This window comes from Panthera uncia, chromosome E1 (assembly GCF_023721935.1).
Source record: "Panthera uncia isolate 11264 chromosome E1, Puncia_PCG_1.0, whole genome shotgun sequence".
Taxonomy (NCBI): Eukaryota; Metazoa; Chordata; class Mammalia; order Carnivora; family Felidae; genus Panthera; species Panthera uncia.
The window spans coordinates 56388804-56404964 of record NC_064814.1 but is presented as its reverse complement, the minus strand read 5'-3'; the positions used below and the strand labels follow the sequence as shown (position 1 = coordinate 56404964).

Below are 16161 nucleotides of genomic sequence, written 5' to 3'. Positions count from 1 at the left end.
GAAGCCAGGGCGGCTGGCGCGGCGCTGGACCCCAGGCTCCTCCTCCCGAGGGCGGTTCGGGCCTCGCTGACGCAGCGGAACACCCTCCACACTCCTTCTTTGGCTTCTAGGACTGGCCCCCCGGCTCCCTTTCCACCTCCCCGGGGGGCTGCCCCCGCGGCTGCTCGCCGTGACGCTGCGGTCATCCACACAGACACCTTGCTACGACAGTACGTCTTCCAGGAGCCCCTGGCCACGTGGGTGACAGGCCGCCAAACGGTGGCAACAGTGAGCGTGCGCGCAGTGAGGTCCGGGGGTGGCCAGAGGACGCGGCGCGGTTAGCAGGAAAGCCTCCCCCCCCCCCCCCCCCGTCCCCACTGCCAGAGGAGTCGCTTCTTCTGGGTCCTGAGCAGAGAGGCCCGCAGGTGTAAGGAGGTGCTGAGCCTGGGGCCCTATGGGCAGAGCAACGAGAGAAGAGTTGAGAGAGGGAGGCCACCCACCTACCTGCACGCAAGGCCTGGTGGCAGCTGGGACTTGGCCCCAGGGGCAGCGGGGGGGCCCACCGAAAGATGTGAAGACCCAAAGAGAAGGTCGAATTTGGGTTTTAGAAAGACACATCTAAACCACAAGGTGGAGAACCACGAGGGCGCCCGGGCTGGGTGGTGGACGGCCGCCGGAGGAGCGGGTGCTGTGCTAGGTGCAGACAGGAGTGGTAGATCGGGGAGATGCTGACACAGCAAATCTAGAGCTTGTTTGAGGGGTGACATGTGGAGGTGAGGCGTTCCGGATGACCCCAGGTACCTGTCTGGTACCACGCAGGTGGAGGGGTCACCCACCAAGATGAACATGCAGGGAGGGGCGGCGGCTGGGTGGCTCAGTCGGTTGAGTGTCTGTCTTTGGCTCAGGTCACCATCTCCCGGTTTGTGAGTTCAAGCCCCGAATTGGGGTGTCTGCTGTTAGAGCCCACTTCCGATCCTCTGTCGCCCTCTCAATGCCCCTCCCCTGCTTATGTGCGCGCTCTCTCTCAAAAATAAATAAATATTAAAAAAATATATATATATGAACATAGAAGCAGGTTTTCAGAGATGGGTCCAAGTTCTTCTGGGCTGGTCAGCTGCTCCCACAGCTTCAGCCATCATCAGCTTCGGACCCAAGTGCCTGACCTCTCCCCCCGGGGGTGCTTAAGTACCCCAGATCCTACGTGGCCCAAACCATGCACCGGCATCCACCAGAACATCAACATACAGAAACTCAGTTACTCAACAAAGATTTAGTGAGCGCCTACTATATGTCAGCTTTTGAGAGGAATATACAGCAGTTTTTTAAAAAATTAACCAAAATTGCTGATCTCCTGGGGCTTCCGTTCTAGCAGAGAAGAGACAGATAATGTAAAATATACTAGAAGTCAGAGGGTAACAAGTGCTATGGAGAAAAATTGAGCAAGATGAGGACAGAGAGTGGTGGGCAAGGGTTGCAGTTTTGCAGAGGCTGAACTTGGAAGGTATCACCAAGAAGGTGGTAGTTGAGCCGAGACCTGACTGTAGGAGGTCAAGGACGGAACCAGGCCGGCTCAGACAGCGCGAACAAGAAAGGCAAAGTGCGCCTTAGTCATTCAGTGAACAAAAGTGACCCCAGTGTGGCTGGACTGGAACGAACCAGGCAGAAGGAATGGAGATCCCAGGAGCCCAGATCACATACAGCCTTGCAGACCACTGGATTATACTGAGCGAGACAGGAAGTGTTGCAAGGTTCGGATAGAGACGTGAACCTTACACACGCGGTGGTCCTCAGCTCTGGCCACAAGATAGAATCATCTGGGTGCTTCACAAAATACCTCTGCACGGGCCCCGTGTCGTATCAACAATTGAATTAGAGTATCTGGGGTAAGGTGCAGCTATCAGAACTTTCTGGGAATTTCTCCAAAGACTTTAATGTGCAGCTAAGGCTGAAGATCACTGTTACAGGGTCTCTCTCTCTCTCTCTCTCTCTCTCAGGCTGCTTTGTCTAGAGCAGGCTGTAGTTAGGCAAGGGCAGAAGGACATTCTTGCAAAAAGCGAGGGGGGATGTGATGGTGACTTTGACCAGGGGCCGGAGCGGTAGCAATGGAGGTGGTGGGAAATGGTCAGATTCTGGTTATGCACTCAGTCAGTGACGTGTTGACTTGATAATGGCTTGGATACAGGATGTGAGGAAAAGGGCAAAGTTGACTCAGGCTTGGCCCAGGAGGCCATTCCCAGCGGGCCCTGCTCTTCCTGTTTGGTCATTTCCTGTCTGCCCACTCCATCCTGAGGTCCAGGCACTTCTGCTGTCTCTCTCGTCACCAGTATGGTGTGTCCCTTTTCTTCTGGCGAACGAGTCACGCTGAAAGCTGGCAGATGGACAGAAGTCTGTACCAGGCTCCAAAAACCAAAGGAGCCCACCTGGGCTGTACCAAACTATCTCTTGAAAGGATCGGTCTTCGCTGCGGAAGATTGGAGTTTCTTGGTGCTCACAGGAAGGAAAGAGCTTAGCTCTGGGAATTGGACAGAGGAGAGTTTGAACCCCAGGCCACGCTGGTCCCAACTACGATACAGAACAAGTCACTTCACCTCCGTGAGCTTGAGTTCCCACGCAGGACTATCGAGAAGATTGGACACAGTGCGCAGTAATAATAGGGACCGATTATCAAGCAGGCCTTATTTATCCTGGTTCCTCAAGAGCCCCGCTCACGGGCAGGGTCAAAGCTAAGGGATCACATTACAAGGAGGGTGGCCATTCCAGATGTTGGCGCCTCCCCCACCTGGAGGTTTCCTCTGAGGCTGTATTTCAGTCATCACTACAATGAAATATTGTGATCTACTAATATACCTCAAATCATGCCTCCTCCCTGGATACAAATGCTTCAGTGGCTCCCCATTGCCCTCAGAAGAGAGTCCAACATCTCAGCCCAAGGCCCTCCATCATTTGCCCCTGCTATCTGCCATTTTTCCCTACGACCCTCTCAAGGTCTTTCAAGCCAGCCACCAGGAATTTTTTGACGTCTCAAATGCCCCGGGCTCTCTTTGGCTTCAGGGCTGCCCGGATAGCTCTTGCCTGGGGTCTGGAACACACCCCTTCCCCTTCTGCATCACCGAACTCCTTCAAGGTCCCCACTGAACATTCTGGCACCCAGCAGCTGCTCCGAGGCTCTGGAGCTCAGTAGGGACTAGTTGGAGGGGAGACAGAAATTCTAGTATCCCTCTCATTTACAGAAATGGTCCTTTTTTTTTTTTTTTTTTTATTTCTGAGACAGAGACAGAGCATGAGTGGGGGAGGGGCAGAGAGAGAGAGAGGGAGACACAGAATCGGAAGCAGGCTCCAGGCTCTGAGCCATCAGCCCAGAGCCCGATGCGGGGCTCGAACTCACGGACCGCGAGATCATGACCTGAGCCAAAGCTGGACGCTCAACCGACTGAGCCACCCAGGCGCCCCTGGTCCGTGCTTTTTTTGAACTCACGGACCGCGAGATCATGACCTGAGCCAAAGCTGGACGCTCAACCGACTGAGCCACCCAGGCGCCCCTGGTCCGTGCTTTTTTTGAACTCACGGACCGCGAGATCATGACCTGAGCCAAAGCTGGACGCTCAACCGACTGAGCCACCCAGGCGCCCCTGGTCCGTGCTTTTTTTGAACTCACGGACCGCGAGATCATGACCTGAGCCAAAGCTGGACGCTCAACCGACTGAGCCACCCAGGCGCCCCTGGTCCGTGCTTTTTTTGAACTCACGGACCGCGAGATCATGACCTGAGCCAAAGCTGGACGCTCAACCGACTGAGCCACCCAGGCGCCCCTGGTCCGTGCTTTTTTTGAACTCACGGACCGCGAGATCATGACCTGAGCCAAAGCTGGACGCTCAACCGACTGAGCCACCCAGGCGCCCCTGGTCCGTGCTTTTTTTGAACTCACGGACCGCGAGATCATGACCTGAGCCAAAGCTGGACGCTCAACCGACTGAGCCACCCAGGCGCCCCTGGTCCGTGCTTTTTTTGAATGCAACTTCCTGAAAAGTTAAGCATGCACCTCTGATATATCACACAGATATGAACTTTATGAGATGTACACAAAAATGAAAAGTAAAAAGACGGAAGTTAAAATTTGTGTACATAGGGGCGCCTGGGTGGCTCAGTTGGTTGAGCATCTGACCTCGGCTCAGGTCACGATCTCATAGTTTGTGGGTTCGAGCCCCACTTTGGGCTCTGTGCTGACAGCTCAGAGCCTGGAACCTGCTTCGGATACTGTGTCTCCCTCTCTCTGCCCCTCCCCTCTCTCAAAAATAAACACACATTAAAAAAAAATTGTGTACTGGGGCGCCTGGGTGGCTCAGTCGGTTGAGTGTCTGACTTCACTCAGGTCATGATCTCACAGTTGATGGGTTCGAGCCCCCACATCAGGCTCTGTGCTGACAGCTCGGAGCCTGGAATCTGGTTCAGATTCTGTCTCCCTCTCTCTGCCCCTCCCCTGCTCACACTCTATCTCTCTCTCTCAAAAATACACACTAAAAATTTTTTTAAAAGTTTGTGTACTTAGGAGCTCTAACTTTTTTCCATTAAAATTTGAAAACCATTGATTTAAAGTGGATAGAGAAGCCAGCCAGGCAGTCACAGCCAGAGGGAAAACCAGGAGGGGTGTCCTAGAAACAACAGGATGTATTTTAAGGACAGTGTGGCCAACTGTGTCAAATGCTGCAGAGGCTAAAGACAAGATTAAGTCAACCATTGAGGGCACCAGCCTGGCTCAGTCGGTACAGCGTGGGACGCTTGATCTCAGGGTTGTGAGTTCAAGCCCCACATTGAGCATGGAACATTTTTAAAAAAAAAAGAAAAAAAAAAAAAGAAAGAAAGAAAATCATCTGTTGGATCAGGCAACCAAGACCTCTAAGCGATCCATGGATCCTTCCGAGGGCATTTGTGGGGAAGAGAGGGGATGGGAGACCGGCCAGAAGAGGGGTGCTGAGTAAACCTGAGTCCAGATCTTTCCCAAGCCCCCACACTTCCCCAAGCTCCCCAACAACCTACTTGGATGTGTCCCAGGCATTTCAGAAGCAACCTGCCCCAAACTGACTGCCTCCCCCTCATCATCCCCCTCCTTCCGTTCTTCTCATCTGAGTAACAGCACCTCCAACCACTGGGTGTATAAACAGGAAGCCTCCTGCTCATTTCACCCTTACATCCAATCCATTAGCAGTTCCTATCGGTACGACCCTCAAAATATATCCTGGATCGGACCCTTTCCACCACCTCTTCCACCCTAAGCCAAGCCACCACCATCATCTCATCCCTGGCCTTCCTGACTGGCCTGTGGCCACCCTGGCTTCCTCCAGATCTTTTAAGCGCCCTGGGTTAAGTGGGTCGAGCATCCAACTCTTGGTTTTGGCTCAGATCATGATCTCATGGTTTCATGAGTTCGAGCCCCAAGTCAGGATTCCCTCTCTCTCTCTCTCTGCACCTCCTCCTGTCTCTAAATAGATAAATCCGTAAAAATTACATGTATAAAAGGGCCTAGCCTTCTCTTACTTGAAACCTTTCAACAACTCACTGTTGCTCTACAGACAGATTTCAAGCGCTTTACTACTCCCTGCAAGGCCTGCAAGGAGTACCTGGGGGCCCTCATCACTACCCATCAGCCACATGGTTTTTGCTCTGTCTCCAACCACCCTCCCCCCTGCCTGATCTTCTCCTGCCTCAATGATTTTGGACTGCTCCTTTCTAGCCCGTTTCGCCAGCTTGTCTTTCCACGTAGGACATGCTTCCCCTCCAACTCTGTACCTGGTTAGCTCCAGCTTCAATGGAACCTCCTCTGTGAGGCCTTCCCATCGGAGGGGGGGACACACCCTCCACGACCCCACTGTCCCGCTGCCTCCCTGCTCTTTTCCTGCGCGTTCAGAGCACAACTCACAACCATCCATTTGTATGCTGAGCTGTTAAAGCCCGTTTTTACTACTTTGAAACTCGGCCCACACAGATCGTGGGGCCCCACTCTGCCCCCACTTCCCCACCTCTGTCTCTGTTCATGGTCTCCTCCACAACAGAGTCTTCTTTTTAAATTTATTTATTTAAAAAATTTTTTGTTAATGTTTATTTTTGAGAGAGAGAGTGCACGAGCGCGAGCAGGGGAGGGGCAGAGGGAGAGGAAGTCACAGAATCAGAAGCAGGCTATTGGCTCTGAGCTGTTAGCACAGAGCCTGACGTGGGGCTCAAACTCACCGACCGCGAGTTCATGACCTGAGCCGAAATAGGGCGCTTCACCGACTGAGCCACCCAGGTGCCCCTAAGTTTACTTATTTTTTTGGGGGGGGGGGGGGGGGCAGAGAGAGAGAGGAAGACACAGAATGGGAAGCTGGCTCCTGGCTCTGAGCTGTCAGCACAGAGCCTGATGTGGGGCTCGAACTCACGGACCATGAGATCATGCCCTGAGCTGAGACAGGACGCTTAACCAACCTAGCCACCCAGGTTCCCCTCAGTTTGTTTTTGAGCGAGAGGAAGAGAGAGTGAAGAGAGTGGAAGAGGGAGACAGAATCCCAACCCTGCTCAGTGCTGTCAGTGCAGAGCCCGACACAGGGCTCGATCCCATGAACCGTGAGATCATGACCTGATCTGAGATCAAGAGTTGGGCGCTTAATGGACTGAGCCACCCAGGCGGCCCCACAACAGAGCTCTTTTAAGGACCATCTCAAGCACTGAAGCCTTTTATGCGCCCCCCATACATGATGATCTGTCCCTGCGTTGAACCCCAAAGAATTTTGTAACTAATGGCACTACTCCTGAGCTGCCTTGCCTTAACTCTGACTTCTAGAGTGAATGTTCAATAAATGTGTGGCCTGGCAGGCCTGAAAACTTTACCCTACAGTAACCTTCAGTTCTAGTGGGCAGCAGAACCGCATGGTGACTTGGGCCCAAAGAGTGCTTCCGAAAGATTCTGCAGTATTTCCAACATTCTTTAGGACTCTGACGCCTACCGGTTTCAGAACCTCCTAACAAGCTAATCTCGAATGAACAGAATCCCCAGACCCAAGATTCAGTCTCAGGAAAGGGAAGGAGTCCAGAGGTGGACAATGCTTACCCTTCTTTCTCCAAGAGGTTAGACGAACAAAGACTCGAGTTCTTTATTTGCCTTTCCCTTTTAATCCCCTCCCTGCTCCAACTCTTAAAGTACCCAGCAATCAATTACAAAGAAGTTCAAAGGGCCAAGGCAAGCCAGCCCAAGATTAACAGGCTCCCTCCCACGGGGGCCAAAGTCTGGATGCTGGGGTCTCCACCCAGAGCCTGGTAGTAAAAGCTGGTGCAGAATAAGGTGGTTCCAGAGGCTAGCAGTAACCCGGCCTGAAGGAGATACAAGAATACAGGCCAGTAAGAACAGGGCGGACGGAGGGAGCTGGTGGGGCACGGTCAGGGTTGGGCATGGGGGTAGGATTACCCAGAGGGGCTTTCTGCAATGGGGCACCCCTAACAGAGCCAGGCTGTGTAAGAAGTGGTGTTTGTTGGCCTTGTCGAAGAGCTGTAAGAAAAAGAGACATGGAAGGCGGGGTGGGGGAAGACACTTCCTAAGCAACGCTGGTGCCTGCATCCCGTGGGGGCACATCGGAAAAAGTTCGTCCCCCCGCTAAAGTCCCGGCTCGCCTGTCCCACCAGCACCCACGGCACATGCTCGCCGCCCTCGGTGCTCCGCCCCTCCCCTACTTCCCTCAGCGACCCCAGACTTGGGGCGCTCCTAGACCCGGAAGCTGGGCAGCCCCAAGTCCCTTCACCTCCTTCCCGTAGGCATCCGGGAACTGGGCGCCTGTGGAAGGAGAGGCAAAGGTTACCGGTCCGAGCACCTGCCTCCACCGCCCCGACTCCCGGGTGGAGGGAGGGCCCAGGTGGATGCCCCCAGAAGGCGTCTCATTGGTGGAAACGCACATGGGCGCTTCTGGGGACCAAACTGGACCAGGCAGAGGGCTGTCCGGTGGAGGGGAAAGCCGGCACTTCCCATAGACCCCGCCCCTGCACCAGACCCCGAAGGTCGACCCCAGCCCCCTGACCGTGCGCCCCGTAGGAGGCCAAGCCTAAGGCCCCGGCTCCGGACAAGGCGCCCAAGCGGCGGAAAGCAGCCCCCGGCCCGGCCATGGCAGTGGATGGTCACGCGCCGGAGGAACACCGCCCAGGCCACCCAAGAGGCCAGCCAATCCCAATCTCCCATGCAAATAATGTCCAAAAGTGCCCAATCCGGGACGTGTTCATTCCAGCGTCCAGGTCCTCACCCGGGTACTTGCGCCTTTGTAAAAGCTCTGCTGAGTGGCGAAGCCGCGTGGCGGGCGGAGAAACAAGAACCAATCAGGGTCGGAGGAGCGGAGCAGTGAGGGGCGGGGCGCGGAGGCGGGACTAGAGGATTTGCGTCACGGATTGGCCCACTTTCAAAGTTGATCGCTCCTTCCGATACCTACCCCCCCCCACCTCCGGCCAATTTCCAAAGATCCCGGTCCCCACGCGGAGTTCCGCCCCTTTCCCCACTGGCTCCTCCTTTTCAGCTTTAAACCAGGCCTACTCTCACAAGGAGGCGGCCGCTCGGGTAACCAAGCCCCACCCACCGCCGTCAAAACCCCGCCCACTGTCGAGATGGCCCCTCCCACGGATCCAAGGCCCCGCCTTCTTCGTGTGATGCCCCGCCCCCTTGAGTTCACCCTCCCCCTCCCCCCCGCACCCGCCCCCAACCCACCAACCGCGGGAGCCCGGAGGGTGGGAGACCCGGTGGGGGCGATGTCTCCACCCTGCCCCGGCCCGCTTCGTCCATCCGTCGGTCTGTCCGCTCCCGCCCCCTTCTCCCGTCTCCAATCCCCCCACACTCTGGAGGGCGGGCGGGCAGGCGGGTACGAGCGAGGGGTGTGCGCCGCTCTCTCCGCAGGGGGGCGGGGGAGGCGGCCGCGCGGTGACGCGCGGGGCTGCTGCGGCTGCTCCGCCGGCGGATCATCACTCTCGGGCTGGGATGGACGCGGGGCGGGCGGGCCCCGGCGCGCGGAGCCAGGAGTCCGGGCCTCCTGGCTGCTGAGCGTCTCCCGAAGCCTCCCCTTTACCCCCGCTGCCCCTCCTAGGAGCCCTGCCGACCCCCACCCTGGGGCTCCAGACCCGGCTCCCGCCCTCCTCTGACTCCCTGGACCTCCCCCTCCCGCCCGCCCTCGGGATCGACTAGATCCCTCCCCCTCCCCGAGGATTCCGGCTGGATCCCTGCCCCTGCACCGCGGATCCTGCGCTCCCGGGCTCCGGGCCCCTGGGGATTGCCGTGGACACCTCCTCCCGCACCCGATCCGTTAGGATCTTCCGCCTGTACCACCTTCTGGTCCCTCGAAGCCGGCCCACGGAGCCAGTGGATCCCCAATCCAGTCCTGTCTCGTTGCCCCCTCTTCGCTCCGCCGGCCCCACTGCGGGGTTCCCTGTTCTCGGGTTCCTCCTGACCCCATCCCCTACCTCTCCTTTCCCCGGGGATCGACTGGATCCCGGCCCCGCCCCCCGGGGCTGGGGCGATCCCCCTCCCCCGCCCGGTGAGGCGCTGCGGGCGGGGGCTGGGCCTGCGGGGCCGCGGGGGCTCAGAGGCCGCCGCCCCCCTCCCGAAGCCCATCCGCCCCCTACTCGGAGCCCTGGATGGAGGCACCACGGCCCCAGGGCTGAGCCAGGTAGGAGCTAAGCCGGGCCGGGTGGAGGGGGGTGCGTGGCGGTCCACTGGGGTCTCCTTTTCCCCATCTCTCTCCCTGCGCCTGGTTTCCCCCCAGCCTGCTCTGTCTGCGTGTCTCCGCCTAGGGATGCTCTCGCCGTGTCTCTGCGTCTCGGTCTCTTTGTCTCTGCCTCTCTCCAGCCCATGAATGATCCTTTGAATGGGCCCACAGACCCCGTGTGTTCCCATCTCCCCCTCCCCCTCCTTCTCCCCTTCCCGGCCAAGCCATTTTCCCCACTGCAGGAAGAGGGGGGGGCCTGCGGCCTGAGCCCCCCCTCCCTCAATTCTCCCCGGCTGGGGGGAGTCAGGCCTGGGCAGGAATGGAGAGAGCAAGGCAGAGGGACAGGGAGAAGGAGGGGGAGAAAGATGTGGCAGACAGAGATGGGGCGAGAAAATGGGGGAGACAGAGATAGGGAAAGAGGGGAGAGAGAGAGAGAAGTAGAAAGGGCTTAAGGGAGAAATTTGGGGAAGAGGTTTGAAGGAGAGAGAAAGATGAGCCACGGCGAGGAGGGAGATGTGGAAAGATGTAGAAGAGAGAAGGGGAAAGGACTGAAGGCAGAAACGAGAGCAAGCTGGAAGAGGCCGGGAAAGATGCTCCGAGGGAGCATCATGGAGAGGAGAGAGGTGAGGGGAGGGAAGGGAGAGAAGCTGGCAGTGAGGAGGCCAGGGGCCCAAAGTACCTTAAAGGGGGGGGGGTGGCAGAAACAGACCATGTTAGTAGGAGGGGGAGGGGGAGGCAGGGCCATGGAAGCAGAACCCAGCCTGGCTTGGACAGAGGAGATCCTGAGGGAGCCAGCCCCAAGCCCCCTCCTGGTGATGGGGGAACAGGAGCTTAAGAGGACCTGAAGAGGGGGAGGGCACGACTGGGTGTGTGTGGTAAGGATTCCTGTGTCCTCAGCTCTGGAATAAATTGACACCTGCAGAGAGCCACCCGCGGGCTGGCGCCTGGCTCCGAAAACCCCGCGTCAGCAAACAGCTCTGGCGGCTGTTGGGGGGGGGGGGGGACAGGGGGCGCTTGCTGGAATGACCTGGGTGTCTGCCCCTTTGGTCTGATCTTGTCTCTTGTCCTGTCCCTGCTGTCCTGAGCATCCAGGCATCAGAGCAGCAACTGTGGGGGGCTGGCAAGGGGAAGGGGACATCAGTAGCTGAGATGGGGTGAGCAGAAAGCCAAGGTTTGACCCCCCCCCCAGGACGGAGGTCAAAATGCCATGCATGGAAGAGGCGTCTGGGGTCCAAGGCTGTTGGAGACTGTGGGAGGGGGGCAGTGGGTGGACGCATGTGATGCCCTCCAAACCCACCTCAGCACCCCTTCTCCCCAGCCAGAGGCCTGGTCACTAGGGCTAGGCTCTGATTGGCCCACAAGGGGCAAGAGGCGGATCTTTTAGGGTTCTCCAGGCCCCAATCTCCCGCTCCCCTCAACATATACACTTCTTTCTCTATGCTAAGGTTGGGGAAAACTCACGCCTCTGCCCTCATGCCCTGAATGTGCCCCGCGACCAAGCCAGCCCCTTCCCCTCTTCCTCCAGACCCCCCTCTAGGGTTAAAGCTGCAGCCGGTTGCCGAGGTAACATTGCGGGGCAGCATCCCGTCGCCCGGCAACCGGCCGCAGGATCACGCATCTGTCCCCGGATTTGCCCCTCCAGCATCCCCTGCCTACTCGAGGCCCTGCCTCAAGGCACCTTAACTCCTGATGGAAGGAATGAGGAACACCTGGGGGAAAGGGGTTCCCCCCCAGGGGTTCCCCCCCCCCCCCCCCTGCTGCACAGATTCTTAGGGGATGGGCTGTGGAAGGAAGGAAAAGGTGCTGGGCTCCTGTGGTCCCAAGAAGGGCCCGAGTCTGGCCGGGTTGGGGGTTCAGTGCCTGGAAATCACAGCTGAGGAGTAATTAACACGTATAAACAAACCCGCCACTTCCTGCTAATTAATGACTTGGTATTTTTATTTTCTCTTCCTTGTCTCTCTCATCCCTCCCAGGGAGGTGGGAACTGGGACTCCTGAGTCCCCCAGCAACGCCTGCCTAGGAGGGACAAAGCAGCTGGAAGGGTGGGGGGCAGGCTGGTTCTGGGGAGCTGGCCTGCTTCTCCTCTGGCTCTGTCCTGGACCTGTGCGGCATCTTGACCCTACCCTAGCCTTAGACTTTTCTATCTGGGTCCCTGCTTTGGGGGTGGGGTGCTGGGGTGGGAGGGGGAGGCGCTAGGGGGCCGGACGGTGGAAGAAGGGGGGCAACTTGGTGTGGATTCCAAGTCACTAACCACTTGTCTCTTGTTTTCCCCATTCCCTTCTGTCTGCCCTGTCCAATTTCCCTTCCCTTCTTCCCCTTCTCCGTATTGTTCTGTCTGTCTGTCTGTCTGTCTGTCTCTTGCATACCCCGTCCCTCCTCCCCCCCGCAGGTCGGGCCTGCCTTCACCTTCTCCCATTTCTTTCCCCTTCCCCCCCCCTCGCCCCCTCCATGGAGAGGAACAGACCCCTTCTCTGTCCAGTCTAACCCAGGTCCCTCCCCACCCCCCTCCTCCCTCCTTTCCCCCACCCCCTTCCCCCCTCCTGGGGCAAGGGGGGCCTCCCTCCCTCTCCCCCCCCTTCTCTCTCTCTCCGAGGGGGGGGGTCCCGGGGAGGGAGGGGGGGTCCCCCGATCAGCATGTGGCTCCTGGCGCTGTGTCTGGTGGGGCTGGCAGGGGCTCAACGGGGGGGGAGGGGGTCCTGGCGGCTCCCCGGGTGGCCCGGGCCTGGGCCTCAGCAGCCTCGGGGAGGAGCGCTTCCCAGTGGTGAACACGGCCTATGGGCGAGTGCGTGGCGTGCGCCGTGAGCTCAACAACGAGATCCTGGGCCCCGTCGTGCAGTTTTTGGGCGTACCCTACGCCACGCCACCCCTGGGCGCCCGCCGCTTCCAGCCGCCCGAGGCCCCCCGCCTCGTGGCCCGGCGTGCGCAACGCCACCACCCTGCCGCCCGCCTGCCCGCAGAACCTGCACGGGGCGCTGCCCGCAATCATGCTGCCTGTGTGGTTCACCGACAACTTGGAGGCGGCCGCCACCTACGTGCAGAACCAGAGCGAGGACTGCCTGTATCTGAACCTCTACGTGCCCACCGAGGACGGTAAGGACGCGGGCACCAGGCGGGGCACCCCGTGGACGCAGGCCACAAACGCGCATGCGGACCCTCGGGCGCCGGCACCTGCTGGCCTTTGCGGGGGGGGGGGGGGGGGGGGGGGGCTGTGAGAGGCGCTGTGTGCCTGCGGGCGCCGAGTGCCCTCCGAGGGTGGCCCCGGGCGCCTGGCGGGCAGTCCCAGGAACACATCCCACAGACAGCCACCCCGGACGTTCTCTGGGGGGCTTAGCGACCCCATCCCCGCAAAGGCGCGCACAGAGTGGCCCCTGAGGGTGACCAGGCATCGGAAGGACCTGTTACCCGCCTAGACGCCCACGCCAGCTCTGTGCCACCTCCCACGCCCAGGCCTGGGCTCCTCCCGAGGAATACCCACTTTAGTGACTTCTGCCCCTCAAGACAGACAGAGACTCCCTTTCCTCCAGGTGTGCTTGGACAGACTGCCACCTCCCACATCGCATCCAGAGGGCCTCACCCGAGCTCAGCGTCTCCTCTTCAGACAGCTCTGTCCCCTGACCCCTGTGCACCCCTGAAGGATCAGGGACCCCCCGCCTCGCCAGGGGCCCCTCCATTCAGAGCCCAGCACACCCATCCCCATCAGAACATCTTTCCCTCGGGGCTCTGGAGCGGGCTGCCCTCGTGAGGTGCGCCCCAGCAGGGCACACGGCCCCCAGCACACTGCCCGGAAAGTCCTCCCCCGGGCCAGCCTTCAGCACACGGGGTATCTCTCAGGGTACCTTCTAGCTGTCCTTATATGATATCCTTGTATCACTGCTTCCCTCTATGTCCACGAACACCCCCATATCATTACGCCAGAACACCCCCACACGGCCACCTATGGATCACGTGACCTAGCGAGTAACCCCGCACGTGGCCATTCACACCACAGTCCCCAGCACCCTCAACGCTTCCCAGGCGTCGCTCACCCCAACCCTCCCTAGCCCCAGGAAGGGACTCGCATCACGACTCAGGCTGTGACAGCGCGCCCAACAGCCCTTTCCCCTACCCACAGATCCAGTGCTCGGACACCTCACTCCCAACACGTTCCGTTCCAGCCACCCTGTGTTCCTCGTACCAGCCGTGCACCCCAACACCGTAACCACCCTTCCCACAGAAACCGTGCCTCCTAGCAACCCATGCCCACGACGCTCAGAAGTTTCTACTGCGATCCTACCCAGATCCCAAGCACCTCAATGCACCCCACACCTCCTCCCCAATACCGCGACCCCCTCCACGTGAGGGCCGTCCACCCCCGCCCCCCTGCCCTCTCACGGGCCACCCACCCCGACAGCCTACCTACCCCTAACGATGGCCTGTGAGTCGTCCACCCGGTACTCTGTATTTTTAACGGCCTCTTATCACAGACCTGCTTGGGGCCTGACACATTCAGGTGATCTCACTGAATCCTCACATCAGCTCTGGGAGGAAGAGGTTGACTCAGGCAGGCGCGCCCTCGCGCTCGCGCACGCGCGGGCACGGACGCCCAACATTCTCACGCCCACACGTGCCCTGCTGACTTCATCCCCAGTCGCTTCCTGGTGTAGAGAGCGCTCCTGGTGTAGAGAGCGGGTCCTGATCCTACTGGGTCCCTATGGGGCCATCACCGCCAGCTGGGAGAAGCCTTCCAGAGACTGGCTTAGGCCTTGCGGACCCGTCCCTCCCCGCGCTGGTCCTTATGTCAATGCGGAGAGATCAATCAGCCTGGGGGGGGGGGGACCCCTCCGATTCCTGGGCTCTAGCTCTCCCCTGACCATTCCCCAGTCTGGAAGAAACCTGAAACCAAACTGCGAGCCCAGTGTGGGGCCTTTCCTGGACAAGGGGCACACTTTGTGCCTCCCGGCACCTTCTGGCTGGCACCTTATGTGTCAGGCTGGCTCAGGGCACTGTGTTTCCCGTTCCCTATGTGGGGACCGAACCCCGAACTGGGGAGGGGGCGCTTTCTGGCGTTAGAGCAGTGGCGGGGTGGGGGTGGGGTGGGGGGTGGTGCTCACGCCCCCGGTGGGAAGTTTACCGTTCTGGACCGGGGTGGGGGAGAGTAGGCCTGGGTAAGGGGGGAGGTTGGGGGGTGCAGAGGGAAAAGGTGGAATGGAGGGCAAGACCTGATGACCCCTTTCCCTGCTTCGCCCCACACTGGGGAGGTGGGGTGAGAAGCCAGGCCCGTGAGTGCAGAAGGGAGAGGCGTGCTGGCGGGTGAGAGGCTGGACAGGCGGGCCGGCGGCCCGACTGATCTACCCCCAGCCCTCCGGTGGGCAGCTGAGGGCCTCCAGGGGCTGCGAGCTGGGGGGGGGGGGGGGGGGGTCTCTGCTCTGCCCCCCCGGATCGGTCCTTTCCGCTGCAGCCCCCGTCTCTCAGTCTGGGGGAGCAGGCAGGTGCCGCGCGGGCCCTGAAGAGGGCCTGTGCGAGTGGTGGCCCCGTGGTACAGCTGGCCTTGGTGACCCGGGCTCGGGTGGGCCTCCCCTCCCCTCCCCACCCCCCCCCCTAACACCCCTTAATTTCCAGCGATTAGCAAACACTTCGACAAGCCAAGTCAATGTCTTTCAAACAGGCTTCAGCCCACTCAGGCCCCGCCCCCCCCCCCCAAACCAGCCTTTTCTTTGGGGCATGACTTTTTCCGGGAAGGGGAACAAAATCGGGTTGTAGAAACGTTTTTCTCTTTTCTTGGTTTCTTTTTCTTGCGACCAAATTTTGCTTTTTTTGGCTTATTTTTTCTGCCCCCACCCTCCCCTTTTCTGCTTTCTGCCCTCCCCTCCCCATCCACCACCTCCCCCCGACCCCCATCTTTCCCCACAAAATTGTCCTTTTTTCTCTGTTTTGTGTTCCCGGTCTTAGGTCCGCTCACAAAAAAACGTGACGAGGCGACGCTCAATCCGCCGGACACAGGTAGATTTAAAAATCCGGCCGCTGCATGTGGTTGCTGATAAGAGGACGGTCACGGCCCTGCCCCTAACTAAATGCCCCCCGCAGCCCTCCAGGCCCCTAAGTCGTTGTCCCAACTAAAAACGAAAAAGAAAAGAAAAGAAAAACTTGTAATAATTCGAAACGCGAATTACGAAAACTGCAAAGGCGATCCGCACCATGTCGGACCCACTAGCCAACCTGCAAGAAAAGCTAAACACAGCAAAAATAAAAGTGAAAACACAATTGGATGTTGAGAGTTTGACAGAAATTTGGGCTGGTTTGCCACTCGTGACAAGTAACATTTGAGGGAAAAAACAAACAAACAAAAAAAAACCACACAAACTTTAATTTGGAGCAAAACGACATTGGAAACAAACAAAAATCTAAAGTTGGCAAATTGATGGCACAATTGAAACGGCAGAACCAAAAGCCTGCTACGATTTCCAAAAGCCTATCAGCTGCAGGAAACGCAAACATTCGAAGC

The 16161-nt window shown here is 58.7% G+C and overlaps 2 protein-coding genes across 2 annotated transcripts in view; one reads left to right on the top strand and one right to left on the bottom strand.

Annotated features, from left to right (window-relative positions):
* Nucleotides 1-7086: 7086 nt before the first annotated feature.
* Nucleotides 7087-8135, bottom strand: TMEM256 (transmembrane protein 256). The gene is made up of 4 exons (XM_049637074.1): nucleotides 8016-8135; nucleotides 7743-7774; nucleotides 7412-7492; nucleotides 7087-7317 (listed from the first exon to the last, which is right to left on the bottom strand). The coding sequence occupies exons 1-4, from the start codon at nucleotides 8098-8100 to the stop codon at nucleotides 7174-7176; spliced, it is 342 nt and encodes a 113-aa protein (XP_049493031.1). The 5' UTR covers nucleotides 8101-8135; the 3' UTR covers nucleotides 7087-7173.
* Nucleotides 8136-12314: 4179 nt separating this feature from the next.
* The window catches only part of NLGN2 (neuroligin 2), an 8813-nt gene continuing 4966 nt past the window's right edge, over nucleotides 12315-16161 (top strand). Inside the window, 4 exon segments of the mRNA XM_049637070.1 lie at nucleotides 12315-12362; nucleotides 12364-12579; nucleotides 12581-12770; nucleotides 15609-15659. Of these exon segments, the coding sequence (XP_049493027.1) occupies nucleotides 12315-12362; nucleotides 12364-12579; nucleotides 12581-12770; nucleotides 15609-15659 (505 nt within the window).

Bases quoted from the DNA above. Each gene is read 5' to 3' on its own strand.
- TMEM256 (XM_049637074.1), bottom strand. From the start codon at position 8,100: ATGGCCGGGCCGGGGGCTGCTTTCCGCCGCTTGGGCGCCTTGTCCGGA. The intron at 7,775-8,015 runs GTCAGGGGGCTG...CTCCTTCCACAG, and splicing joins GGCCTCCTACGGGGCGCACG to GCGCCCAGTTCCCGGATGCC. The intron at 7,318-7,411 runs GTAATCCTACCC...TATCTCCTTCAG, and splicing joins ATTGCAGAAAGCCCCTCTGG to GCCGGGTTACTGCTAGCCTC.